At 42.8% G+C, this 27008-nt stretch overlaps 1 protein-coding gene across 17 annotated transcripts in view; it reads right to left on the minus strand.

Annotated features, from left to right (window-relative positions):
- Nucleotides 1-2560: 2560 nt before the first annotated feature.
- MACF1 (microtubule actin crosslinking factor 1) overlaps nucleotides 2561-27008 on the minus strand; it is a 398300-nt gene continuing 373852 nt past the window's right edge. For 12 of the 17 annotated variants that reach the window (XM_072609950.1, XM_072609951.1, XM_072609949.1 and 9 more), the window contains 11 exons: nucleotides 26519-26636; nucleotides 25708-25871; nucleotides 24098-24260; nucleotides 23596-23750; nucleotides 21658-21732; nucleotides 20395-20412; nucleotides 16873-16990; nucleotides 8382-8593; nucleotides 7870-7980; nucleotides 5582-5705; nucleotides 2561-4059 (listed from right to left, as the gene is read on the minus strand). In XM_072609950.1, the coding sequence (XP_072466051.1) occupies nucleotides 3803-4059; nucleotides 5582-5705; nucleotides 7870-7980; nucleotides 8382-8593; nucleotides 16873-16990; nucleotides 20395-20412; nucleotides 21658-21732; nucleotides 23596-23750; nucleotides 24098-24260; nucleotides 25708-25871; nucleotides 26519-26636 (1515 nt within the window). In that variant the 3' untranslated portion in view covers nucleotides 2561-3802. The remainder of the gene's footprint in view (nucleotides 4060-5581; nucleotides 5706-7869; nucleotides 7981-8381; nucleotides 8594-16872; nucleotides 16991-20394; nucleotides 20413-21657; nucleotides 21733-23595; nucleotides 23751-24097; nucleotides 24261-25707; nucleotides 25872-26518; nucleotides 26637-27008) is intronic. The other 5 variants (XM_072609962.1, XM_072609965.1, XM_072609964.1 and 2 more) reach the window with 2 other exon arrangements.

The raw sequence follows: 27008 nt of genomic DNA on the forward strand, positions 1-27008 counted from the left end.
ATGGCTTAGTAGAGAACAGTGTAGAACTCTGAGCCTTCCTGGCTTTTAATGGGGACTCAGACCCTTATTGAATGATCTTGGGGAAAGGCACTGAACTTCTTAGAGCCTTATCTGTAAAATGGGGACAGTAGCAGTAGCAGTTACTAGCACAGGGTTGAAATGCTTTGGAAATATTAAAGTGCTACATGAATTTCACTATTATAAGTCTGCAGGTGGGTTTAAGTGATAGCTGTCAGCTGATAGCTTAGAGGGAACACTGGGACATTACAATGGTGTTTCCTGAGACTTGCGATGATCGGTGGTGCTGTTGGAATTTTACATTTTATGTGCTGACTCTCTCCCCAAGTAATAGAGCTAAATGGGCAAGCCCTTCTGGAAAACAGAAGGACCAACGCTGGGCGTGAGAAATCCTTTTTGGTCAGAATACAGAACACTAGGTTATGGGTGGAGAAAAGTATGGACAGCCAGAAGCCAGAGCTTGAATCCCTCCCTATTCCCCCAAACACTAGCTAACGGTGCAGTCATGAGTGAATCACAACTTTTTAAAACCTTATTTTCTTCATCTGTAAAATGGGGGTGATGCCCGTATTTCCTACCTGTATATTCATTGGGAGGGTGAAATTTTCTAATTCTTCAAAATTTGAAGGCTGAATTATTTGACTGGTAGAAATGATACCTAAATTCTTTTCAGTAACAGCTGCCTACCTCCCTGTGGTCCAGTGAGGCTTGCGGGGTGGGGTAGGGGTGGTGCTCAAGGTCTAATCTCAAGTTGCTTTTCCATGTGTATCCTCTGGGTAAGGAGTGCTGTGGAAGTCTGATCAACTCCTTCGGGAACATGGACTCTCTAAACTTGACAAGGCTTTGGTTGTTCCATCTCTTTAAGAGATTGGCTAAGTGAGGCCAATGGCAGAGGGCCTAAGGACACAAGAACAATTAGTTTCAAGCCTTAGAAAGAGACTATTGGAGGCCTGGAGAGATTCTGAAAAGGAGCAAAATGCAAGCAAACTACCTGTCATTTTCTAGGTCTGCCACACAATGGAAGGAAGCAATGGAAAGAGAATCAACCAGGATCCTACATCTCAGTCAACTTGAGAAGAAAGGCAGAAGAGGACTAAGTTCTACGTGAAGACAGAATGCCTCGAGCTCTTTTTCTGAGTGCTGGACTTGGCTGGTACAAAGACCTGGATCTGAATCCTCGCTGTCACTAACTTGTGCAAGCCCTAAGTCCGTTTCCTAAAAACTGTAAATTAAAGAAATTGTAAAGTTGGGGCAAAACGTACCTCACAAGGGTGTTTGTGGGAAAAATGCTTTGTAAACCTTAAAGTGCTATAGAAACTTGAGCAATTATCACCCTATAGAAATCAGGGATCAGAAATCCTGGCCAAAGGCAAACCAGGGAACATTGTAAGGACTAACTTGTTAGTTTTGCCTCAAATAGCTTCGACAAATATCCTTTTTCTAAATGTCTGGGCTTCAGTTTCCTGAGAAGTAAGCTAAAAAGTAGCATTTGCTAGTATTTAAATGGCATGCTGAGATGTGCCTGGGCCAGTCTCCCAGATCCCATTTCTGGAAAGGTATCTGTACCTGGCAGACAGTGGTATAGTGGATAGAGCCATGTATTTGGAGTCAAATGGTCTAGGTTCAAATTACAACTTTACCACTTATTACTTGTCACCAAAGTCACACAGTATCACTAGGCCTTAGCTTCCCCATCGATAAAATGAGGAGACTGGACTAGATCAAGGGTTCTCAACCTTTGCTGTGTGGGTCATGGTGACTGTCAGCCTGGCTGCCATTGGACCCCTTGTTAGAATCATGTTTTTAAATGCATAAAGTAAAATACACAGAACTACAAAAGAACTCAATGATAATAAAAGTTGGCAAAGTATTACAAAAACATGTCAGTGGGCCACCAGATTCGGAAGTCCTGGATTAGCTGATCTCAGAAGTCCCATTCCACCTTGTATTACACACTGTAAGTTTACTTAGCCAGGGTGACAACGATGTAGAACTGAGTTGACACTTTGACCTTGGCCTTTCTCCTCTAAGTCTGATTGCCACCCATGATTTCCTGAGTGTTCTCCTTCCACAGACACATATTACCGTTTCTCCACCATGGACTTGGGGATTCCTCCCCATTCTTCCCTCCCAGTTGCTAATTTACAACTCCAAGGGCAGACTTCTAATGATGAGATTCTAGCTCAGCCAGCTGGGCTAGTACTTTGGAGAGATGGTCCACAGACCCTTCAAGTAGGTCACACCTGAAGCTTATCCAGGGGGACAGGTCCCTGATGTGACTTTGTGCTCTGCTAAGGTAGTCTTAGAGAAGCTAGGGGCCACCTCTGAACCATGCTGAAGCACTAGAGGTGACGACACTGTCTTTGTAGGAAGGAAAATACACAGGGGAAGAAGTGCTCCCGACAACTCACCTTAACATAAATGTTCCAACCTTCTGCTCCAAGTAATGACTCAAAATACACTCAATCTTAACTTTTAGCTAAAATGTAATACAGAAAAGTAGGGCTTGGAATGAATCAAGAAAATAAACCACCCCAAAACATCATGACTGCAAGCAATTTTAATACAAAAATGTGTCTTGTTTTTAAACAGTTCATTGGTACAGCTTTTGTTTCTGCCTCAGTTAGAACCAAGTGAAAGAATCACACAGCACCATGGTTGGTCAGAGCTGTAAAACAGCAGGGAACACACACAGGAGCTTTGGACAGCCCCTTTCCATCCTCCTCATGGTCACTCGGTCAGTTGATATCACCATTAGAAAACAATATAAAAACGACAAAAAAGCAAAGACACAAGTGAAACAGGACTTGATAGGGAGTGTGCTGGTGAGATTTTCATTAGAGGACAAATGGGTTAGGTTGTCAGCTTTCCAGATATGCTCTGGGGAAGCTGAATGACTATTTAAATAAATACCAAAAAGAACAAAAAAGAGGTGAATAATTCTGGAATTCAAACTTGAGATCATGTTGTCTGGGTGGCCCAAACAAACAAAACAGGACATTACCAAGCATGCTGCTGTCTCCTGATCTTCCATTCCCAAACAGGGCTCTCCCCCACTGCCCTCTCCGCCCTTCCAACAATCTCAAGATGAGCCCTGGACATCCACAGCGTTCATGTAACTTTTAAACACTCAGTGACTGAGACGGTAGTTTAAAGACAGCACTTTAATGAACTTTTACCATAACATGTGCAAATCCTATTAATTCAAATGAACTTCCCCTTTTCTTCGGCTAAAATCACAAAGTTAAAAACGATGGAAAAAAAACAGCTGGAGGTTCCCTCCCTCTACTCCTGCTTCTTGATTGCTTGAGGTGTCTGTGATTTACAAAAAAAAAAAAAGAGTCCCTTCCACGCCGCAGGATCCTCTTTTTTTAAATATAATTTATCTTGCTGAGATAGCAAGTCAAGTTTATAAAGAAAATGCATTTAGGAATAATCCTAAAAGATAAAGCAGGTTTATAACCCTGCACCGCGCAGAAATTCTATTTATAGGATTTTCCCCCTCCTTTAATACATGTTCACATCTTGACCTTTTTTACTTTTGCTTCTCAAACCTTTCAGTTTCTGGCTCCCCATTCAGTACTGGGGTTTCCCAGAAGGCAAAGTTTATCTACATAAATATTCACATGAAAATAGTAACATACAAAAAGAAAAAAAATAAGGCAGCTTCATAACACAATTATTCTTTTACACTTTTAACAATATAACTTCTCCCATTCAGAATAAATATACACCCAGCAGATGGAGCAGGTTTAGAACTTGACACAGGCTTGGAGGGGAGCTGTTATCGCTTTGGGCCTGGAGTCCTAGGGGAAGCTGTGGTGGTTTTCTTGGACATGGTAGGGATTTTGGAAGGCTTTGTTAACCCTCTCCTGGAACTGCCTTGGCCCCCTGCTGCACTGCTCTCAGATGTGTCTGAACAAGCTGACTGGGTCTCTAAGACGTCAAAGTCGGAGGCGTCACTTCCCCGGCGGCTGCTTGCTCGACTCCCTGTCCGGCTTCCAGCACGACTTGTGGGCCGACTTGTGGTCTTTTTCGGATCTGAAATTTATTAATGAAATCAGCCAACATTTATTAAGTACCTGTTCTGTGACAAAAAGAGGCAAAAGAGAGTTCTGCCCCATTTCAATGGGCTCATGTGCCAACAGGGGAGACAATGTGCAAACAAAGGTACCTACTGATAAGCTGTTTACAAGATAAAGAGGAAATAATTGAGAGAGGGAAGACGCTAGCATTAAGAGGGTTGGAGAAGGCTTCCTGCAGAAGGATCTTAGCTGGGACCTGACAGAAAGCCAGGAGAGTGACATGATAACCTGTGCTTTGTGAAGGTGATTTCACAGAATCACAGACATGAGGTTGAAAGGGACCCAAGACTCCAGTGATCTCATTTTTATAGATGAGGAAACTGAGGCACAGAGTGGAGAAGAGACTTGACCAGGGCCACACAACTGCCAAGTGAGTGAGCCAGGCCCTTCCTGACTCAGGGCCCTCATGCTGCCATTCCCCACAACAACTCCCCTTTCTGCTTGTAGAATATCCAAGCATTCCCTTTCCAGTCAAGCCGGCTCACTGGCCATTATTAGCCTGATGGGAAGAATAAAAAGGGATGGGCTTGGATCAAAGGTACTTGTCATCTCATGTACATGTCTTTCAGGGTATTGATTTCTTGTGTCCCCCCATCCCTGGTGTACCTGAACACACAGAAGTATTTATTTGTAAAAGGCGTCTTTTAATTTAGGAAGCTAGAAATTGCTTTCTTTCTCCCAGTCTATTGTCATTCCCAAATGCCAATCTCCAGAAACAATGAACAGGAGAGGCAGGGTTATCACAAGGACCTATCACAGGAGGCAAGCTTGCTAAGATGTGCATTGAACTGATGCCACTGAGGGGGAGAGAGGCTGAGGGCAGAGAGCAGCTTTATCATCAACATGACTGACAATCTAGGAAGGGTTCCAGTACAGGCCAGCATTGGATTCCGTCTGACATCCGGTGACCAGCTTAGGTAAGGGCACTAAGGTCTATCATTAGAGCAAAGTTTCTTAACCCTGAAATTCTTTGGCAGTCTGGTAGACCTAGCGACCCGCCCCCCCCTCCTCTATCAGAATAGCAATTGTATAGTGTACAAAGAAAACCAATTATATTGAAATATATAATTATTAAAATATTAAACAAGTCCCCAGACCCCAGGTTAAGAGCCTCCTACAATAGTGGGTTGGTCACCAAGACTCATTAAGACCATCTACCAAGGTATGATGCTGACCTGCACTGCTGGAGGGCACACTCACCACCACCGCCACCACTGCTGTTATCTAGAGGGAAGACTACAGCTAGTTAAGAGGTCTCCTGACTTGGGGGCCGGACATCTTCATAGGCTGCTTCCTGAGTATCAAAGGTACATGTTTATCTTCAAAGCCATTCAATCATTTCTAATAGGGCACAAATATCTAGACAAGATAATGTTCACTAGGAAATATGCAGTTCTCAAAAATCTTTTCCCACTCTGGAACCTTGGCCTCTCATGAGAAGTCAGAGGACTGATGACTCTAGAGTCCAATGAACTTACCAGTCCGATTGGTTTTGGCACTGGTGGAGACTGGAGAAGAACTGTTACTTGCATCCCCAGTAAGAGAGGTTCGGCTAGAATGAAAAGCTGGACGTTTCAACTTGCTGCCTGTGGATGACATCACCTTTGGGAGAAAAGGACATTGTTACTAAGCTGACTGACAGTGATTTGATTCAAAGAAGCACCCTTTTTAGCCCCTGCCATAGGATTTTAATATAGAACTATCCTGAAAAGCAAATTAAAAGTCAAGGAAAACATTCTTTTGTTGTTGCTTCAAAAGTATGCATTTTGAAAAGTTAGCTAATCAGAACTTTCTGATTTGTAATTTTAAAGTATTTTCTAACACCTTTATAGTTTCCATAAACTTCCATGAGCAAAAGGTAAAAAGTTTTCTCAGATTTTCAAGACCACATTAAGAATATTGTGGTTTAGCTGAGAGGAGAGGGGGTCATGGAAGGAAGGGAATGGGAAGAATTTTCTAAACCTTATAGGTCGAACTTCTTTGATAAAAACCAGAAAGATAACTTTCAGTCCAAAGTGCCATAATATGATTACAGTGAGACTTAATCAAGAAAGTAGGGGAATGGAAACTCCAGCAGACCAAGGGTCTAGTTTTATAGCTAAGTGTCTGGATGACCCTAGATCTGCTGCTTTACTCCCATGAGTCCCACTTTCTTTATCTACAAAATGGGGATGATATTTACCCCTGTCCTGTGTCTCCCTCATCATCCCAAGGAAAAGATGGACATAACTGGGCTTTGAAGGGAAGAAATTACAAAATTTTCAGTTGCAGTTAAAAATCCCAGACTTTGTTTTGGGGAAGGGTGGATATACATTTTGATTCCACTTTAAATGCCACTCTTCTTGTAAACATGTCCTAATTTTTTTCAAAATAAACTAAATGTTTTCCAAGACTTTTAAGATGTTCATTTGATCAGAAGAGAAAAATAACCCAGCAGGATTTTTCTGCTCATGGACTTCTGGGTTATAAGTTTTTCCAACAAATCAAGAGAAAGTTGAATAAAGCAAGTTATCCATCAAGCCCTTGGAGCCAAGGTCCTCGAGTCTAAGTGGACAGCAAAGCCCCAGTTTCAGAAGCTGCCCTTTTTGCTGGAATTATAAGTCATATTGTCTTAAGATAATAGCAGCTCAAAGTGTTCTTAAACAGCAATTCAATTTTGCCAAAGTGAGCTGGTTACAGGGTGACTGAATTAATGAATATCCAGCTGCCATAGGTAAGTCTGGATAAAATAAAACTTCAGCCACAAGATGAGTTTTCACCTGTAGGCCTAGAATTCGCAAATTATCTTTTTTTGAGCTTTGGAATTTCTCAGATTCTCATGAAACTGGAGCCCTAAAGAAGACAGGCAGCAGGATAAGCAGATCAATTCCTGGGATTCAAGTGGCAGCAAGTGATAAAAAATAAGAGTCTGTGCTTTGGTTTAAACTGGGCGGAATTCCCAGGTCAGTCCCAAAGCCCAGTGAATGCCCAAGCCCAGGGTTCTGAGACATTTTCACTAAAGCTCTTGATACAGGACCCTGATGCTGCCTGAGCAGAATCACAAATGCATATTTTGTGAAGAGAAGAATTTTGAAACGAGAACCCATGAATTAGGCAAGACATTTTATTTCTAAAAAGCTGCCATATTCAAAGTGTTGCGGTGCTTTAGTTATAGTAAATGAATAGGCTGAAATGCTGGTTTGTGTATTCAGGTCAAAATAAAGTTATGAAGAATCAAAGTCTAGGTCCAAAAGGTTCTGAAGTAAGGTTCAATCTGGAGCCCAAAGCAATTTCCACTGGCCTCTCTAGGCTGCTCCAATGCTGTAAGCCTTGGGGCCAGTGAAATGCATGCCATGGGGACCTGCGCAGCCAGTTAAAAACCAAGTTACACATGCGCCATTGTTGAATTTCAGGTGTTAATAACTCGGCTCTCGATTGGATGAAAACTTTTCTTCGTGAATGAACTTCGTAAAAGTGTCATTAAAAATGACAGAGTAAATGATCAGAAACCATAACTTTTTTTTTTCTGGCCATATTTTTAGTGCTGTTGTAAAAGCTATGACTGATCTGGTTTTTGGCCATAAAATCAGATCATGTGCATCAAATCAAAGATTTTAAAAGTCCGAGTTAGAAACTCCTGAAAAACACTTCCCCGTGTGAATTAGCCATTAGAGCAAGTGCTAGGAGAGGACAGGAGAGAGAGGAGGGTGCTGGCAAGTCAAGGAGAGAAGCCACTGGCTGCCTCCCCTCGGCACACTGGTCATTGGCCAGAGATGCCATACTCTACCTCAGAACCGGGGAGCTGGAGGTCAGGAGGACCGCTGTCCCTGAGGGGGGTGCCAGCTTTACTGTTTACCAACCAAGGTTTGTCATAACAGCGAGAGGACTGATGTGGAGTCTGTGGAATGGAAATCCAAAGCGGGGATGGAATGGTTGGACATGGAACAGAAAGGGGCAAAAATGGGACAGAAAAGCAAACGAAGGATCCTGAGTTTTACAGAAATGGAGACAAAACCAAGAGGCGTCAATTGTGGTCTAGTGGGAGGAAAGGTGGCAGCTCTTGCCCTGCAGAGTCTGTGGCCACACAGTTGGGAGACAAGGAAGGATCTGTGAGCTGGAATGGGGAGGATGCAAGAAACAAGTGGAGTTCTGAACAAGACCCTGCAGGCCCAATCTCCTGGGGCCAGGATGCACTTGGCTGGGTGAGGCAGCTTCCAGCCTGTACCCAGCCTGTGGAGAAGGTGCTTGGTAGCCCCTGGGCAGAAGGAAGGGCAGCCCATCATCATGCCCAGAACCTACCTTGGCCCCGCTGGCAGGGGTTGCTGGAGAAGATGGCATTGAGGCGCAGCTGTGGTTACTTTGGCTGGCACTGGAGCTAGACCGGGTAGGGGAGGCTGCCCGGGAAGATGGCTTGGATCTTCGACCACGGGATCTGAAAGGTGTCATTCCCTGGGACACACCCTCAGGTAAGATGAATTTCTCCCTAAGTTCTATGTTGGTTCTTCCTCGAGCTAAAAAAAAAAAAAAAAAGGGAGGGGGAGGGACACAAAAACGCACACAAACACAGACATATCCACAGAGTTAATCTTGAGAAACATTTTCCTGATTCCCACAATAATGCTCAATCCCACAATGCCAATTAAGTCTTAGGCATTGCTGACGCATGCAATATTATCAGAGGAAAATCCCACCCTTCCTTTAATGAAAATTTTGTCAACATTCTCATCCATTTGATGATAGCAAGCATTTTCGTTATTGAGTTTCCTTAGAGTGCTCCATACGTAAACTCTTCCTTAAATGGCATTTACAAATAAGTAGAGTGGAAAGGTATCTAAATGAGTTGACAAAATGCTAGTTGTCATGGTCCCCAGGGTAAGCACACTGCATCCCGGTAAAGGTAAAAACACAAGTACAGCCTTCCATGATCTGAATGTCAAACTAAATATCTCCTTCTCACAATATGTGTATCATTTATTCAAAACTTTTGAATTGTGACATTAAAAGAGAGAAATGCAGCCTTAATAGCTTTCACTAGTGGTGCAAACTCAAATGGAAACAGATCCCTGTGCAGCATATTGACTTAGAAAACCACAAATTAACATTATCTCTGTTGTACTGTATTGTTATTCTGTTAAATAAATGCTTCCCAATGTAGTTCTGGCCTCATTCAGAAGACCCAAGTGGTGCTACATTTGATCCCTCTGGTTTTCACAGCTCTGATTCATATAATGGTAGGGTATAGAAAGCAGGATTTTTATTTTTTTAAGGATGAGGGGATTCCAGACAGTGAGATCAGCACACAGCCACTTATTTAAAGAACAACCAAGTGATTCCATGTGGAGAAAGAGAAGCCATGCATAAAACCTGACTGTTGGGAAATATGTGAAAGAGCACTGAGTGGAGGGGTCTTGGACAGAAGCTGCCTCTATCCTACTACTGCCAATAAAACCAGGAATCAAATTTAGATTCAAAAGATACTTTAAATTTAGTTGAAGCAAATCTTAAGGATTTGTGTGGAATTCCTTAAGGGATTCTTTGAGTGGAATCTTAAGGAAAAGTATGATTGACTTTTAGAAGATGAAGGAGCCCCTTGGACCTTCCTTTCCTTCCTCTATTTGCTTCGCCTAAAAGCCTTCCCATTAGAAGCGCCAGAGGGCACTGTGGTGTAGTGGAAAGAGTTATGGATATGGAGTCAAGAGAGAACTGGGTTCAAACACTGCCCCAGGCACTTGCTAGCTATGTGGCCATGGGCAAATTACCGAACCTTTCAGAATCTCAGTTTCCATCATTAGAGATTATGTACTCCACATGGTTGTTGCAAGGATCAGTGGGATGATGGAAGAGCTGTGAATCTGGCGTTACATGATGTCAGTTCAAATGGGGCTCAGCCTCTGACAATCCCTGCGACCTTGTCACTGTCAAGGGCTCTGGGTCCATTCGTACAACATGGGACCATCTTGACTGATCTCTGAGGTCTCTTTCAGCTCAGATAATCTAAGAAACAGACTCATTAGATGCAAACTGATGTTTCCTTGGGGCTTCTTGTCTACATACTCTTCATTTTCTATAGTCTTTCTCTTGGATAATGCCATCCATTCTTCCACTTTTCTGCAAGACTCTCAAGTCTGAAGTCACAGCACTTAAATGTTCCACTCATTTTGGTGTTTGCCTGTGCTGTCATTTAAGTGTTTTGACTGTGTGTCCTCTCTCCTGAAATGGACTATAATCTCTCTCTCTTTCTCTTGGGATACAATCGGGATTAAGTGACTTGCTCAGGGTCACATAGCTACTGAGTGTCTGAGGCTGGATTTGAATTTAGGTCCTCCTGACTTCAGCTCTGGTGCTCTATCTACTACACCACTAAGCTGCCCTACAATTTCTTTAAGGGTAATAACTATAACTTGTATCTCTCCATTTGGAGCAGTGGAAAAATGGTAAATATGGTAATGGTAAATGGTAAATATGAAGAGGAGTCAGAAGGCCTGGCTTCAAATCTTGGCTCTGCTGTTTACGACCTAAGGTGACATCATGCAAGAGACTGGACCCCTTTGGGCCTCAGTCAGCTCATTTGTAGAACGAGGAGGTTGGATTAGATGATCTCTAAAGTCTTAGCCAGATCTAAATCTTTAATTTCCCTGTATCTGTTACAGGGGTGGCTACACAGTTGCTGGTGGATACACAATCTGTTGATTTAGAGAGCTCAGCTAAGGACTCAAGACATCCTCCAGCTGCTGCAGCTCCACAAGGCCCTCAAGGTTTAACATATGCTCAGATCTGAACTTTTAATATGTCAAGCTCTATCCAATTGCAGCCGTAAGCCAACTTTAAAAATCAAAAGTGAAGAAAAGATTTAAATTGGGGAGGGGAGAGGAAGAACAGGATTTACACTGCTATGAGATGCAACAGAATTACAGCAAGTCCATAACTGGATAGTGTAAGCCCTCAACAATGCAATTATGTCATAAGTTTACAGAGTCCTCTGTAGCTGTGAACACAAAAGGGTACAAGAAGAGGAATCAAAAAGGTTATCTGGTAAAATAAAATAAAATGCTGGGAAAGCAGTCAGAGAGGGAAGAAATCAAGACAATCCTGGGACTTTCTCTAAGAGGGAGGAATTGCTGGTCTGCCTGTGATCTCACCCAGTACCAGGTAGAGGGGTCCTCCCTCAGGTCCCTTGGTCTCTAAGCCTGGCACAGAGTCCTGTGTGATGTTTCATTCATGGCTGCCCTGGCATCTGAAGTGTTTCTGGTGCCCTCATCTTTCAGTCATGGGCCGGGAAAATCTAGTCCATCATGTACACAGGGCATACCAGACACACTACGAAGAGCACACTACCATATAAAACAGCCCTTACTCTTCATGTGGCGAGAGTGAGGTGGCTCTGGGCCTGAGACTGCATTGTTCTGGCTGTAGCTGTTGCAGCCTAGAGAATGGTCACCCCTTCTTCTTCCTTGGTGGGATGCTATGGCCCTTCAAGGAGACTTAAGAGTTTTAGGGTGAGAGTGACTATGAAAGAAATGATAATCAGTAATGTCTTACAGGACCTTTCATCAAGGTGATGAGTCTAAAGACTAGGGTCTGCTTTGTCATAGAGGCTGCTCTTCTACCTATGGTCCTAGGGCCCTCAGGCTTGTCCTTGGGGCATGGTATTTCATTCACTAAAACCATTACTTATCTATTTCTTATTATAAGTCTCAGCTAAAGTGACTAACCACCCTTTACATTCTGGGACATCTGCATCTTAAAGGAGAATATTTGAGGAGATAACACAAAGAAATGGCCCTAGAGGTTGAATTTCAGGCCCCTGAGTTGACATACATTACTTAGGAACAAGAGTGGTCTTGAGGCAATAAATAAGAAGAAGAAATGCTCAAAGGGAAAGGAGATTCTCAGGGGCTGCAGGAATTGGCTGATAGGAGAGGAGCTGATAACAAACGCTCTCAAGTCCCTGAGTAGGAGCCAGAAATATCAGAATCAGGCAGATGACTGTAGGGGAAGAAATAGGAGGAAGTTATGGAGATAGGGAGCGCGCACTAAGTTAGACTTTTTGCCTTTAAGTGTGTGAATGGTCCCTTCTTTCCATTTCCAATGAAAGTACTAATAAATATTCTAGAAACACAAGGGAGTTGACATCATTTGGAACAACACACTACTGGGTTTGGCATTACCTCGTTGCTCTTTGTATCAAATCCTGGTGAATATAGTTGCTCATTCCTGTCCTCTCCAAGTATATAATAAGTAAGTGCCTCTTGTGTAAGTACGGAAGTAGAGAAATTGTGTGTCTGTGAACCTTGGAAAACTTTCCCATGATGTCTGAAGACTCAATATCATATAGTCGGCCCAAAGGTGAATGGACAGGCACATGGTGGGTGCAAGAAAGCTAAGTATTCCTAATTATGAACTAAGCAAAATAAGTGGTATACAGCTGATCACCTAGCGAGGAATAACAGATCAACTGCCCAAGTGTGACTGATAGCCACGAAATGTAAATCAGTCTAGAGCAAGGTCTCATCTCCTGTGGTCATTAAGGACAAAGGTCACAGGATCTGGAACTGGAAAGCATCTCAGAGGCTATCAGCCCAATGTTGAAGAGGCAGTGAATGTAAGTGATGGGATCTGAAACCCTATTCCTCAGCTTCAGAATGAGCTCTTTGCACTGAATTCCACAAAAGACAGGAGGCATGTCAGATGCGTGCTGACAAATACTCACATTAATGAGTTCAGGGACTTCTTAAAGTATGGACAGAACTCAAGGACACCTCTTTCAAAGTAGAGCGTTAACATATTTGCAAATACCAATAGTGTGTTTCAAACCTGAATTCAAGTAGGGAAGACACATGGAAACTGTGGGGTTTGAAAATTATTGCCAGTCTATCTGGAATCTTTCATGTGAATTCTTAGAAACCTAGGGACTTTTGGGCTGCACAGCCACTGCATCTGAATAATGGTCTCACATTTTCATCCATTTTCTCTGGAGCAGTAGTAATTGGCTGAGGTGAAATCAAATAAAGATAGAACCTTAGAACTAGAAGAGACCTCAAAAGTCATCTAATGTTAGGTAGTCAACAATCAACAAGCATCTATTAAGCACTTACTATGTACCAGGGACCCCTACCTGAAGTATGAATCCCTTCTACAACATATAAAGTACTTATGTGTGTACATACATGTATGTATGTGCATGCTCATATATACACATGCACATGTACACACACAAACACATTATCCCAGGTACCATCTTGTCAAAGGAACATTACACAATATCAGCCCCAAAATTAAGTCTTTTGTCCCAGACCCACCTAGAAGTTGACATTCCCATGACTATGCCATGATGCCAAACCTAGGAGGCTGTCTCACTGACAAAGAGGCCTGGTTTAATGAAATCTTATGGAGTTAAAAAAGCATATGTCAATTGCAAGTTGGTCTGAAAAGGCAAGGGCAGAGTCTTTTCCCAAGATAACAAATCATGTACAAGGTTTGCCCAGCTTAATGTAGCAGCCTTGTCATCTAAGGCTCAGAAAACCCCATCCTGTTGGTTCAGTCTTAATGGATGAAGAACAGAGAAGCAGAAACCCCAACCAGGATGTGGCCCATAGTGGGTACTGTCCTACACCCACCAATCCCTCAGCTGGTGTGGGTCACCTTTTGGTTTGCCTATATGAGGTCTGACAGCCCCAAACAGCCTCATGTTTACACAATTCCAAAGCATTTTACTATGTTTTATCCTAGTCCTTAGTCACTGCTACTTTGGATGTCTTTTCCTATCTACCTCATCTATCACTGATAAAAAGTTGTATCCTTTTTGTAAACCCCCTATCATGCTGTATTGCTGATAAAAAGGTTGTAAAGTTGTTGGAAAGAGCTCCGTATGAGAAACAACACAATCTGTAACACTTCATTATTTTGCTTCAATGAGGCCACACTTTCATAGCATCATATACGAAAGTACCTCCTTGTTTCAAAAGACAAGATACAAACTAGAAAGATTCAAAAGATAGAAGGTAAATAGGGTGATCAAATGATAAGAGCACACAATTAGCATGGAATACCAAGCCCTATCACTCTGTCTGGATGAAAAGCTAGCTAGAATTCCATAGGCCTTGGAAAAGTTTTTGGTCATACAGCAGATGGAGGTCAGCCCATTCTAATTTCCCAAGCTCTTCATGTGATTAAGGCTTGGTTGGTTCCAGATCTGCTGACCTTCTTTTCACCTTTGAAACCCTTGAGCTATTCAGGGAAACCTGTTTAAGCTTCAAGCTGGGCAGCAGCTGGCCTTCATCATTCCTTGTCTCCCTAAACCTGCAAGTCCAAATGCCTTTAGACTTTCTGCCAATCACTTCATGATTTATCATCCTTGGGAGCAGTCTTCTGACTGAGTCTGAGTTTTACAGAACAAATCCTTTTATGAAGGGCCCTGAGACCACAGATTCGCCACCCCTGCACCTCGCTCAAAATCTTGGTTTTAACTATGAGTTTTCCATTTTATTTACCTCTTACAGCCAATCAGTTATCAAGGGTTAAATATTCTGCTCCTGCAGTCCTGCTTCTATCCAGCCTCTCCTTTCTATTTGTTTCTACCACCCGCAGTGTAGGCCCTCAATTCTGCCTGATTGGATGATTATAAAACCTCCAAATGGCCTCCTCTACCTCTTTTCTTCCCTGCAATTCATCCTTCATAGCAATGCTAGCTTAATTTCCCCTTTTCAGTGATCTGGTCGTGCCATCATTTTGATAAAAAATGCTTACTATGCAAAGTTAAAACTGCTGCACTCAACATTCAGCCCCACTTCCCCCATAACACCTGACGCTGCCCTACCTTTTGAGCCTTATCTCACACTGCTCCCCATCAGATACCAGTTCAATCAATTATTGTGTGTCTACTGAACAGGCCCTGACTTGACCTGCTTCCACACTTTTGCTCATTCTGCTCCATATCCCTAGAACATTTTCTCTCTCCCTTAATGACTAGTTATTTTCCTAGGTTATCTTTTAAAGCTCAACTAAAACACTGTCCCCCTCATTAGTAATAACCTGCTCTTCCTTCATCCCTCACAGGATACTCTGTTCATACTTTTCCTATGCTCTTATCATGTTCTGCTGTGTAATAAATTTGTCTTTTTTTCTTATCCTCCTTCTGAGCTGTGAATTTCACGAGGGCAGAGACTGTGCCACTCTCTCAGCACTGAGCAGTGTTCTGCAGACAGGAAATAGTTCATAAATACACAATGAATTAAGTAGGATTTCTTTGGTGCTGTTATTTTGATCTGGGAATGCCATAGAGGATGCCAGCAGAGTGGTCTCCTCATGGACAAGGCTCCTGTAGGAAGAGGAACATTCACTTTTCAAACATGCAAATATTAAACAGAGGCAAACCCAGATAGAACAGAGAGTATCTTTAGGGCTATTCTAATTCAGATATAGGCACATATGTAGAGAGAGAGAGATGATGGAAAGATAAGCCTTAAGTCAGTGGAATCATTTGGAAAGGAAGGAGTGAGGTTATACTTAGGCAAATGCAAGAAATTCAATACTGTGTCTGAGTTTGCCTAGAGAGGAGTTCAAGAAACACTCATTCCAGGAAAAAAAACAAACCCAATATTGTCTGATCATGGGCATTACTGATTCAGGCTGCCAAGTAAAAGCAAGAGAAAGCAAGTCATAGTGGATCCATTCCAGAGCTCTTCACTGCAGAGATCTCACCTCTTACTCCTTGATCCTCTCTAAATGCTCCCAACAGTATTCAGTCACACCACACGGGAAACATTGACCCTTAGTTCTATTATCAGTCAAAAAAGGCATTAATGTTTTTAACTTAGCAAATGGGGCCAAATTGGGTTTTTGGCCTCTATGCTCCCCAGCATCCTCATTCTCCCTAGAGAATAAATCCCCACAGCCCTGCCTTAACTGCAATACTGAGCGCACTGCCAGCCAGAAGAGGCATGAAAGCTGCCACCGTGCCATGTCGTGCATGCACAAAGGCAGCCAAAGGAGCAAAGCTTGGCAGATGAGTGACGACGAAACCAAAAGGCCAACCTATGGGAGACTGACTGGCCATCGAAGAGCTGGAGTCTGAGCGCTTTATCTTACTTCCAGGGTGGTGCACTGGAATAAAAGACACACATGTACAAAGACATCTCTGCTGACAGAGCTAGTCAAGAAAGGGATGACGCTATAAGAAGAGCAGGGCAGTAAGGGTCTTGTACACCCACATGCAGCTCTGTCATTGGGGTAGGCATCAAGGGTCCCTCCACTCCCCCCAGCATGTCACAGTAGCTGCCAGTGAGAGGACCTACAGTGGGAGAAGCCTCTGGGCGCCTGGCACTACAGCTGCAAATGCTTATTCGCCACCTCAGGAAAACAGGCTCATCCACCCAACAGGAGCAGGAGCTCTTTGACCCACAGAAATAGCAGAGTCCCACACTCGCCAAGCTTCAAGCAGACAGGCAGGTCATCAGGCCAGCAGAAAGAAATTACAGGGAAAGATATTTTAAACACCAGGAAAGAACCTTAGTGGCTTCATCAGGCTCTCTCCTAAGCATGTGTTAATTAGATAGCCTAAAATGAGATTTCCTGAATCTTTCATTATTAACATGTCACAACTATTCTCTGAAAGCCCATCTTTTGCCCTTTTCCCCAGAATCATGACTGGTGACAATGGGTAACCTGCAAAGCTTAAAAACAAAAGAAATAAAACAAGAAAACAAACAAAACCATGTGTCACAAGTAGAAAAGACTTTTGATGTGCATGTCTACCTAACCTATACAATCCCTTCCTGGGGTCTTTCATTACCTCGGCAGGGATCATTTTTCACTAAAAATTCATCCAGGGCCATCCATCCTCCACCAACTCGAACCATGACGGTGCTGCGCAGAATACGGACCAGCCGCAGTTGCTGGGAGTCTCCAAACTGTGGAATTAATACAGAATTAACTGAATAAATGAGGAATAAACTGAGCAATAGCTCCTTTTCAAAGCAGACTGTATCCAGGCAGATATTCTAAGAGAGTAGTTTGGATTTAAAAATCTCACCAAAAATGCAGCCTTGCATTTCTTAGTTTTCCAAAAAGGAATTTTTTTTGAAGAGGGGAAGGCAATTGGGGTTAAGTGACTTGCCCAAGGTCACACAGCTAGTATGTGTCAAGTGTCTGAGGCTGGACTTGAAATCGCATCCTCATGACCCAATGGCCAGTGCTCTATTCACTGCGCCACCTAGCTGCCCTCCAAATAAGATTTTTTAAATGGGTTTAAAAAAAAAAATCTATCCCAGAAACTCTAGTAATATCACAACTTCCTCTTTGCAAACTTTTGTTCCCCTAATGAATGGTGTCCTTAGCCCATTCACATCAAGTTAAGTTTTGATGTCCAAAGGAATGAACAGCAGGAATATCTCCAGTGTGATTTCTTTAAAGGTTTGGCCCAAAGTGGAACAAAATACTCTTTGATAGGCATTTGTTCCCATTTACTCCTGATACAAGACAGGCAGTTATGAACTGCATGATGTCTGCTGGCTCCCGGATACAGTGCACTGTACAGTGTGGGATTGCACTTTAGGAAGCCATGCCTTTGCAAGCACCTTCAGCCCTGAGCTTCCTTGGGGTCCCAAAACCTCAGTGAGTCCATCCCTGAGGTGATGTCACCGGCAAGAAAGCTACCCCAGCAGAACCAACCACCAGCAAAGTTCAGGTGCAGAAATTTAATTAAGCCTTTTAATCAGCAATGCTTATTCCAAGGAACACGTTTCTTTAGTCATTTTGGGAGCTCGCACCATTATGAAGATTGACTTCAGTAGAAAAAGATTCAGTATCCTCCTCTGAGATCACAAAGGCTACCCTGGGACCCACTCTCTTCTAGCTTCTTAGCATACCTAGTACCCTTCCTAACCCACAGACTTCTTAGTCCTATCTTCCCTTTAGGTCTTGGTGTGTCCCAGCAGGTTAAACAGCCACCACCAACACGCAGGAAGAGACAGAGGAGACACAGGTGACACTCCACCTCCTTTCTCCATAAGGTGCTCCCTCTCTCCTCACCTCTGCCTCCCAGAGGTCCTGTCAAAGTACCGCTTCCTACAGGAAGTCTATCCTGACACCCTCCAGGTGCTAGTTTTTTCACCTCTGAAAATTTCTATCTACTTAGTGGATATATTTTGTATTTAATTTTATGAGATGTTTTTCCCCAAAAGAACGTAAAGTCAAGGGAAAGGATTGTTGTTTTTTGTTTTTGAATCCCCAGTGCTTTGTACATAGTAAGTCAGTAAACATTTATTAAAGGCCTACTATGTTCCAGGCACTGTGCTGAGCTGTTGTGTTCATCCTTCCTTTTCAAAGAAGACCACGACAACAGAGAAATGATGGCCTGACTTGCACTTGACTTTGTTTTCAGTGAGGGAGGGCTGTGCAGGTCACCAGCCTCACTTCTCTTCCAGAGCCATCTGACTGGGGATATAGAAAGAGGCACAAGACAGTCTCTGCCCCTTATGGATTTTAGCTGGTAGTTGAAGAAGGCCAGGAAAGGCACCATGCAGAGACAAGGAAGAGAGCATCCCAGGCATGGGAGACACCAGAGGAAATGACGAGAGATGGAGGGTCTTGATTGAGGAATAGACAAGAAGCCAGTATCACAAGACTGAGGAATAGGGGTTAGGGTGGAAAGGCAGGTGGGGGTTAGGTTATAAAGGGCTTTCAGCATCAGACAAAGGATTTTGTATTTGGTCCTGGAGTGGTGAGGAAGTCACGGGAGTTCACTGAGTTGGGGGTGGGGGCATGATTATATTATATGCTTTAGGAAAATCACTTTGGCAATTGAGTGGAGGACAGACTAAAGGAAGGAGTGAATATTTAATTAATAGGATAGTATGGTTCACAAGGGTGATGAACGCCCAGAGTATAGATCTTGTTAAAGAAGCGAGAATCCTCAATCAAGAGACTCGAAGGATTCTATCTGGAGGAGTAGGGAGTGGAGAAAGACACAACTTGGGTTTTCAGGAGGATTTATATTCTGATGGCTAATCTCACTTAAATAGACTTAAAAATTAAAAATTTAGGAAAGATTTCAGAAAGTAGACAAAATTATCCCCATGCATTTTTATATGTATGGGCATTACTTGGCTCTATCCCTCAAGTCCCTCCAGCTTGATCAAACGTTACACATTCTAAGGTCTCCTCCAGCTCTGACATTCCATGTTCTACAGTCCCTTTCCCACCCTTGTTCTAATGGAGAGAGCACCAGAACTCCATGGAATGTGCCCCCCCAAATTTATTTGACAACATTATTTTTCCAAGTATTGCTTTTTCACCTTTTAATTTCTTTTGCATAGGCTATTAACTTGATTTATGCAGAACCAGGCTAACACTTTACATTCACTTACAAAAAATCCTGCTCTTTAAAATTTTCACTATTCTATCAACATATTATCTTTAGTTTCTCTATCCTAGGCTGTCCAAATTAAAATCAAACCCTACTGTGCCAATTACTACCTCTGAAGATGATGATTAATAAGGTTTCTGAGCAATCTGGGGGAAAATTTAGTATCTATTTTTTTCTTTTAGACATAATAATCATTTGAGGAATCAAATCAACCTTTAATTTGGTATTTCTAATCATAATTGGACATAATCACACATGGATATAATTTATCATGCAATATATGATATAAATGATGCCAGATCCCTTTGGGAATTCATGAGAGATTAAAGTGACCCAGTGGGTGGAAAAGAATTTATTTCTTCCTACATTTTAAAAAAATTCCATCAAAGTTCTGGTATGCAGGCCAGATTCAGAAAGTTCAGAAATCAAATAATTTACCTCGTACCAGTTACACTTCTCCATTTTCATTTGGTATACCTTATCAAAAGCTACCAAAGCATTCAAATAAAGAGCAAACCACAGTCATTCCAGGCCTTCTTTGCTCAGTATAAATTTCCCAATCAGAAGCCTGGAATTTATGCCACCTGACATGCCAAGCTAAAAAAAAGTGAGGTCATGATCTCTTAAAAAAATGAACTGGACATAGCTCACGCTTCAACCATCACTAAATAATTGCATCACAGTGATTAAGAGGCAACTTAGCGTCTGAGCAACACAGATGCCTCTGCGGATTTTAGTGGAATTTTTAGCATCCGCTTCAAAATACGTGCTGAGTCCTTTCACTGCTGTGAATGTTCTGAAACTCTGGCCTGTATATGAGCCTCTTGATGGAACCAGATGTGACACAAGCATGCTACTGATCACTTCTCACCACAGCAAAGGACAGAAAGAATTAACTACACAAACCACATCTACTCAGAGGGGTGGGTACCTCAAGGAACACTGTACCTGATTGCCGAGGAAGAACTACGAAAAACAAGGGAGGAGGAAAGAAAAATAAAACAAATAAGAACACTGGAACAAATCAATATTAAATTGTGGAAAAATCACTCAGTTATGGTACCAGTCACTAGAAATCTAATCACATCAAGCCCTTCATGCTAAGGAGAGACTGTCACCTTAGAAGGTAAGAACCAGACTCTCTGACTTCTCTGGGCTGGGTCTAAGCTAGATTCCGGGGATCCTGAAGCTGTCTCCCTTCACTGTGCCATGGCTTAGCTTCACCCACACCCTCTCCCCCCGAATACATAATTTCCTAAATCTTTTAACTTAACAAAAATTGTAGTGAGTTGCTTCCAGTTCCTCAAGCAGAAGAACTAAATCAGGGTATCTAACCATCTGAAATATGGCTGAGTAGTTTTACCTAGTCAAATCTGAGCCCTTCCATAGGAAACCTAAATGGTGATGGCTAATCCATTTCCACAGTCTGTCATTCAAGACAGAAACACATTTTCACTTATGCAAATACTGAAAAGACTTTCTATGATGACGTTTCCTACTACAAGGAGACAAAGGTGAAGAGGGCTGACAGTGGCATCTGAGGTCCTGACTACATTGACTGTAACCTTGGATAAGTCCCAGAATCTCTTGGGAGGCTCTACTGGACTTAGGGACTCTAGAACTCTTTAATGCTTTCTGGAAGTTTCTCACGGGTACATCAGAACCAGGACAGTCTGGCTTGCAACACTGCTCTGACTGCAGCTGAAGACAAAGGGCTGGTTTGGTAAGATAACTAACTTCTGTGAGACTCCATTCATCCATCTGTGACATGAACCTAACAGTGATCCAAGTATAGGAACATGTTTTGTAAACTTGTTGCATGCTCATTCTTAGCAAATGAAGGTTGCCTCTTAGTGACTCGGACCTGGATGGTTTCTACTTGGGATACATCCTCATGCTCACATAAACAAACTGTCTGACATCCTGGGAGCTACCCATTTAGCCACTATTTCACGCAATGCTTCAGATGACATCAAGAAAGGAAAAGTAAGGTCTGGCATCTCTCTACTCATAGAAAAGATTGAGGGACCAGCAGGGAGGTGGTGCAGAATGTAGCTCTCTTTCTCAGACTGAACAAGCTGATGAGCAGGGCACCTCTGCCTCAGGAGTGGGGATTGGAGAACTCCAACTGTGAATCTCAAGGATGCCCATTCATTCTGTCAGATGAAGACTCTGGCCAAGGCCACTCATGTGGCACTTCCCTGAGCTTACCCGGTACTTGTTTTCCCCAATCTGCTCCACTTGGAATCTTTTTGCACACTTGCACTGAGCCACCTGTCTCGTGACCTGTGAGGATAGAACAAAAGGGAGAGTTGAGCACAGGTCCTCTTCAGGTCAGGACACAGCCCCTTTCTATGCTGAGGTGTGGCACTGTCCCTCCCTGCCTTCGTGGGCCTGAGTGCTACCATGGCCTCCCTGTGGGATGACAGGAGGGCTGCAGCATGGCATCCTTTGGGGTCTGAATAGCACCTGGTCAAGCAAATGGGGCAGGCCAAACCTCCAGAGCGCAATAAGGAGTATGGAAGAATGGAAATAACATTGGACTTTGAATCAAGAAAGCCCAGGTTCAAATTCTGCCTCTTATCAACTTCTACAGCCATGACAAATCATGGAAGCTCTTCTCCCTCTATATTTTCACCACATGGTATGGCACTGCCAGTTTTGTTACCATCTCTTTGTAAACGATTCCCAGATCCAAATACCCAGTCCTATACTTTTGTGTGCACTTTGGTCCCATGTAACCAACAGCTTCTGGAACATCTCAGAGCTATCTCAAACACCCAATCCATCATCTTCTCCCAGTCACCAAGGCTTGTAGCCTCACAGATCTAGTCAGCTGCTCAATTCTGTCTTCTCCTTCTCCACAATGTCGCTCCTGTGGCTGATACCCTCAGTTCCAACCTTCTTTGCCTCTCATTTGGACTACCTTGATAGTTTTCTAATTAGCCTCCTGACTCTTCATTTCTAATGTGAAGGTCTGACTGTGTCCTGCCCCTGCTCAATCTCCAGGATCAAATATAAATGGTGGTGTTTAAGGCCCTTCATAGCCTGCTCCCTTCCTCCCTTCAATTCGGTCGAGAGCTCAGCCAGACTGGCCCACTTGCTGCTTTCCCCTTGGCATCCCCCCTCTCATCTCCGCCTGAAGGATCACTGGCTTCTTTTGTGTGGCAGCTCAAGCATCACCTTCTTCAAGAGGGCCTGATCCCTGGGCTGTTGGCACTTTCCCCTCTTGTAGATACCTTCTGGATACACACTGCATCCCCCTTGAGGAGGCTTCTCTGCCTCCTCAGTGCTTTGCTCAGTCCCTTGCACATAGTATGTGCTCAATAAATGCTTGTGGGCTGATCAATGGTTCTGAGTTCATCTTCCTCATTTTAAGAATGAGGATAATAATGGCTGAACCTACCTCACAGGGTGGTCTATCAAATAGGACAATATATGTAAAATTCTTTAGAAAGCTTTCAGTGCTACATAAATATCAGCTGTTATTATTACTTTCACCGTTATTGTTGACAGACCTGTATCTTTCTACCAACCTTGCTGCCTGGCATTCTAGGATGTTTGTGTTCTTTTAAAGCTTCATGTAAAGTATAAGCACCTTGAGGGCAGAGACAAGCTTAGTTTTGTCTCGTATACCCATCACCTAACACAGTTTCTTACACACAGTAGGCACTTAATGTATGCTGAAGTGAAGTGACTGTCATGTGACCTGCCATCTTAGTTGTCTTATGTCTATAGTGGTTGATACACTTTCATTTTCAGACATGACCTTATGTTTTCTGAGGCAGGAAGCTGGATGGGTTGTGATGGGTTCTGCACATTCATTCCCCTGCATCCACAGAGAACCTGCCTAGAATTAGTGCATCAGTGTGGCTGATGACCAGTGACTCAGTGACCAAAGAGGCTCGTACAGCCTGAAATTTTGGGTCATCAAATTACAGCAAAGCTCTCCTGGTAGCATAACCTTGCTTAACCAAGCACTCCTGGAAGCTGGGCTTCTCTCAAATAGGCCTAAACAAAGGGCTGAGAAAGTCATGACTCAACCCCACCTCTACCAACAAGTACCAAATACTGCTGTTGCCACAGTCACCATCTGGGAGGGTTAGAAACCAGGACGACAAATACAATGAAAGCAAAATGACTTTATACCTCATCTTCAATCTTGTCTGCATCGGTTGTTGGTCGATAAGCATCCTTATTAGGATGGAGAGCAGCCACAAATTCATAGTAATCAATATAGCCATCACCATCCCGGTCAAAAATATCAGCTACGGCAGTCATTTCTAACTTGGTGGTGGGGAACTCTGAATTGAAAAAGAAATTACCTTGTGAAACTCCAACCAGGAAGATTCTTGGAGGGCTGAGTTAGAGCAAGTTGTATCCCAAGTACCAAATACAAGAGAAACCTTATTTGAAAACACATTTAACTTAGAATTCCTATTTTTATGAAGTGAGCTTTCTTTTACTACTCCATATTGTTTTAGTTCTTGGTGAAATAACTTAAGTTCCTCTCCTTCTCCAACATTTCAACTATATTTGGTTCTCAAATTACTTCTTCCCTTTGCCTAGAGTTCTTTGACAACATTTTGCTTGTTTCAAGCAAGTGGAAAAAACATTCACAGGTTTCTTTCAGAGCTGAGAAAAGACTCACTAGATGCTAGAATCCCATCAATGAATTCTTGCCGGGTAATTTTTCCATCTTGGTCTTTGTCAATGCGTCGGAAGAAATCCATCACCCGGGACTTTTTGTGATTCATCCAGCGCATATACTTCTTTCTCCAGACATCAAAGTCAAAGTTTGCGAATTCCTTCAACTGGACAAACATGACAGGAGATCAATATGACTTGAGAGTTTGGTTACAGGGAAAACTTGCCCCCAAGCAGACTGTAGCTGTCAGACACTCAGTAAAGCCATGCAGGCCTTCTTGGGGTGGGGGGGCGGTGGCGGAGGGCGGGGGATGGAGAAAGGGAGAGGGTCCACCAAGGTGTATAGTTGGATATGATCACATTTTGAAAGGCATGACTTGGCTACTCTGCTTAAAGCCACAGTTACTCAGACAACCTGCAGTGTGGTACAGCAGCAGGACAGACACCATAACTAAACAATTGCCATGAAGAAAATGCAGCTTATAGGAATCAAAATAAAACAGGCAGAGAATGCTCAGCTTTTGCTCTGGGCTTTTAGTGAGCAGCACCTTCTCAGATATAAAAGAATAGGTAAGTTTTATTTCAGAAGGGGTGCCCTCAATATATCTCCAGCTATTTGGGACAGCATGGATCCTACTGGGATCCACCCAAACAGAAGGATCCAAGCAACACAGGCTGCATTCTCCAAATCATTCCTATAGGATGCCTTACATTGTTCTCTAGGGCTGAAGCACGAGAACCCCAACATGGCACCCAAGCATGTTGTTTTGAAATGGCACCAAAGTGAACAAATTGCCAGTGAAACTTTGGTTATCAGTCCTGAGACTTTGTGGGAAATGGCAAGCCTATGCAGGATGCAGGGCAGTTCTCAGACATTTTGATTGTTTTAACTCAAAATGCCAACAGTGCTTCAACCAACAAATAAAGAGCAGTTCCTTCCTCCACCCCTTGGTTTTCCAAACTTCCAAAAACTTCAAAGTTGGAAAGAACAAAGGAAAACATATTATGCTTAAAGCTCCACTGACCTACAGGAAAAAAAACAAACAAAAAACAGAAAACAAAACAAAAACCACTCACTTCTGGGCAGAGCTGCTTTGTTACGCATAAACAAACAAACAAACAAAGAAAGATATTATCAGCTTCTTACAAAGAATATGAAGAATACTTACTATCGGGCTTCTGTAGAATGGGTGATACCTCAAAAAAAAAAGTCTCTTTCCCCAGGTGTAGTGAGGACTGATCAACTGCCCATCCACAGAAGTCACCTCTGTGATTTACAACTGCCAGTATGTAAGCTGCTTAATCACATCCTCTTTCCCTCTTTATTTTCCTGATTTTCAATTAGCACTTGGTGCTAATGTGATCAAGGTTACAGGCTTCATTCTCATAGGATCAATACACTTTGCTCTATTCCAAAACCATGGATCAAACCTCTAATTTATCTAGCTGCCTCACAAATATGTATCTTTGGTCACAAGGGGGTCTGGGTCAGAAACAGTAAGGTGGACTCAATACAAAGTTCCTTAGACTAGTGGGAAGGCCCACCTCCTACGGACAACGGTTCAAGAGTGTTGTCCTTTTAAACAACTTTCTCCTCCAGCCCAGAGACGTTACCTCTTCTAATCTGTCCAGCATATCATTCAGTTTTCGCTGCCTTTCTAGGGCCAGGAGCCAGACCTGCTGCCAGCGCGCTGATAGCTGGTGAATCCGGGGATTTTTTGCTTCAGACTGGGAAAGGAGTGGCATAGGGGGAGGAGCAGCCTGGCCCAAAGACTTCCCTAAAAAGAAAATCATAACCACATGGGTTATTGGAGGCAAAGGAGAAATTTATGAGCCAAGAAACAAAGACACTTATAGGAGCAGGAATAACTTGGAAGCACATTACAAAGAGGTGTGATCAATAATTTGAAAAGAAAAAACGGGGAGAGGGGGAGTACAGGGTAACAAAACCTTTAAATGCATAAAATATCTTATTCAGTCACAGGCAGTTGCTTTTCTTCCAAATCCCTGTGGTTTCTCTTTTCCTATTTTAGTCTATCAAAGTTATGATCCACTTCTTTGGCCAAATGAAAGGAAAGAATGGGTTTAAATAGAGGCGGATATTCCTAGAAGTAAATCAGTGTAAATAAAAAACAGACAGCTCAGCAGGACTTACTGGAGGACAAGACTGAAGGCTACAGAAAAGGTTCACTCATTCTCCAAATTTCATTTTAACTTATGGAAGTTAATTAAAACTATTATTTGCCCTTATACTGATTATATTTCAAAATAAGATCCATGGGAGCGGAAGAGGGTTCATTAATATTTTTGAAATAAGAAGATCAGGTTTTAACAGTCCCTCAGCAAAAGGGCTCATCCTTTTTTTTTTTTTTTAATAGGAGGAAGCAACTCTTAGCTATTTGGACAAAAGAAGTTGGGAACATACGGTTACTGCGAGATTTTTCAATGAATGGTGCATGAGTTGGTTCTATGGCCTTCCTCTTATATGTCTTTGTGACACGATCTACATCAGGCTGTTTGCGAGTCATCTCTTCCATAAAGGCCTGTTAAGCACAAACACAACAGGAAAAACCACTAACAATTATTTTCACAGGTTTAGATGAGACCCAGCTGTTTCTTGCTTACAAATATCAAACTGACACAGACGTTAAAAGGGCTGGCTGGCTGGCTAGATTAGCCACAGAGTAATTCAAAAGGGTGCAGCCTTGGCATTTTGTGTTCAGGATCCCCGCTAATGCAACTGACACCAATAAACATATCATTGATCATGACAAGCAATAGTGGCTGGACTTAGAGCCAGGAAGACCTGGGTGTGAATCCTGAATCTGACTTTTACCAGCCATGTGACCATGTGACCATGAACAAGTCACCTAACACTCATCAGTAAAACTGTATCACTTCAAAAGGTTGTGAGG

This window comes from Notamacropus eugenii, chromosome 5, assembly GCF_028372415.1.
Source record: "Notamacropus eugenii isolate mMacEug1 chromosome 5, mMacEug1.pri_v2, whole genome shotgun sequence".
Classification (NCBI taxonomy): Eukaryota; Metazoa; Chordata; class Mammalia; order Diprotodontia; family Macropodidae; genus Notamacropus; species Notamacropus eugenii.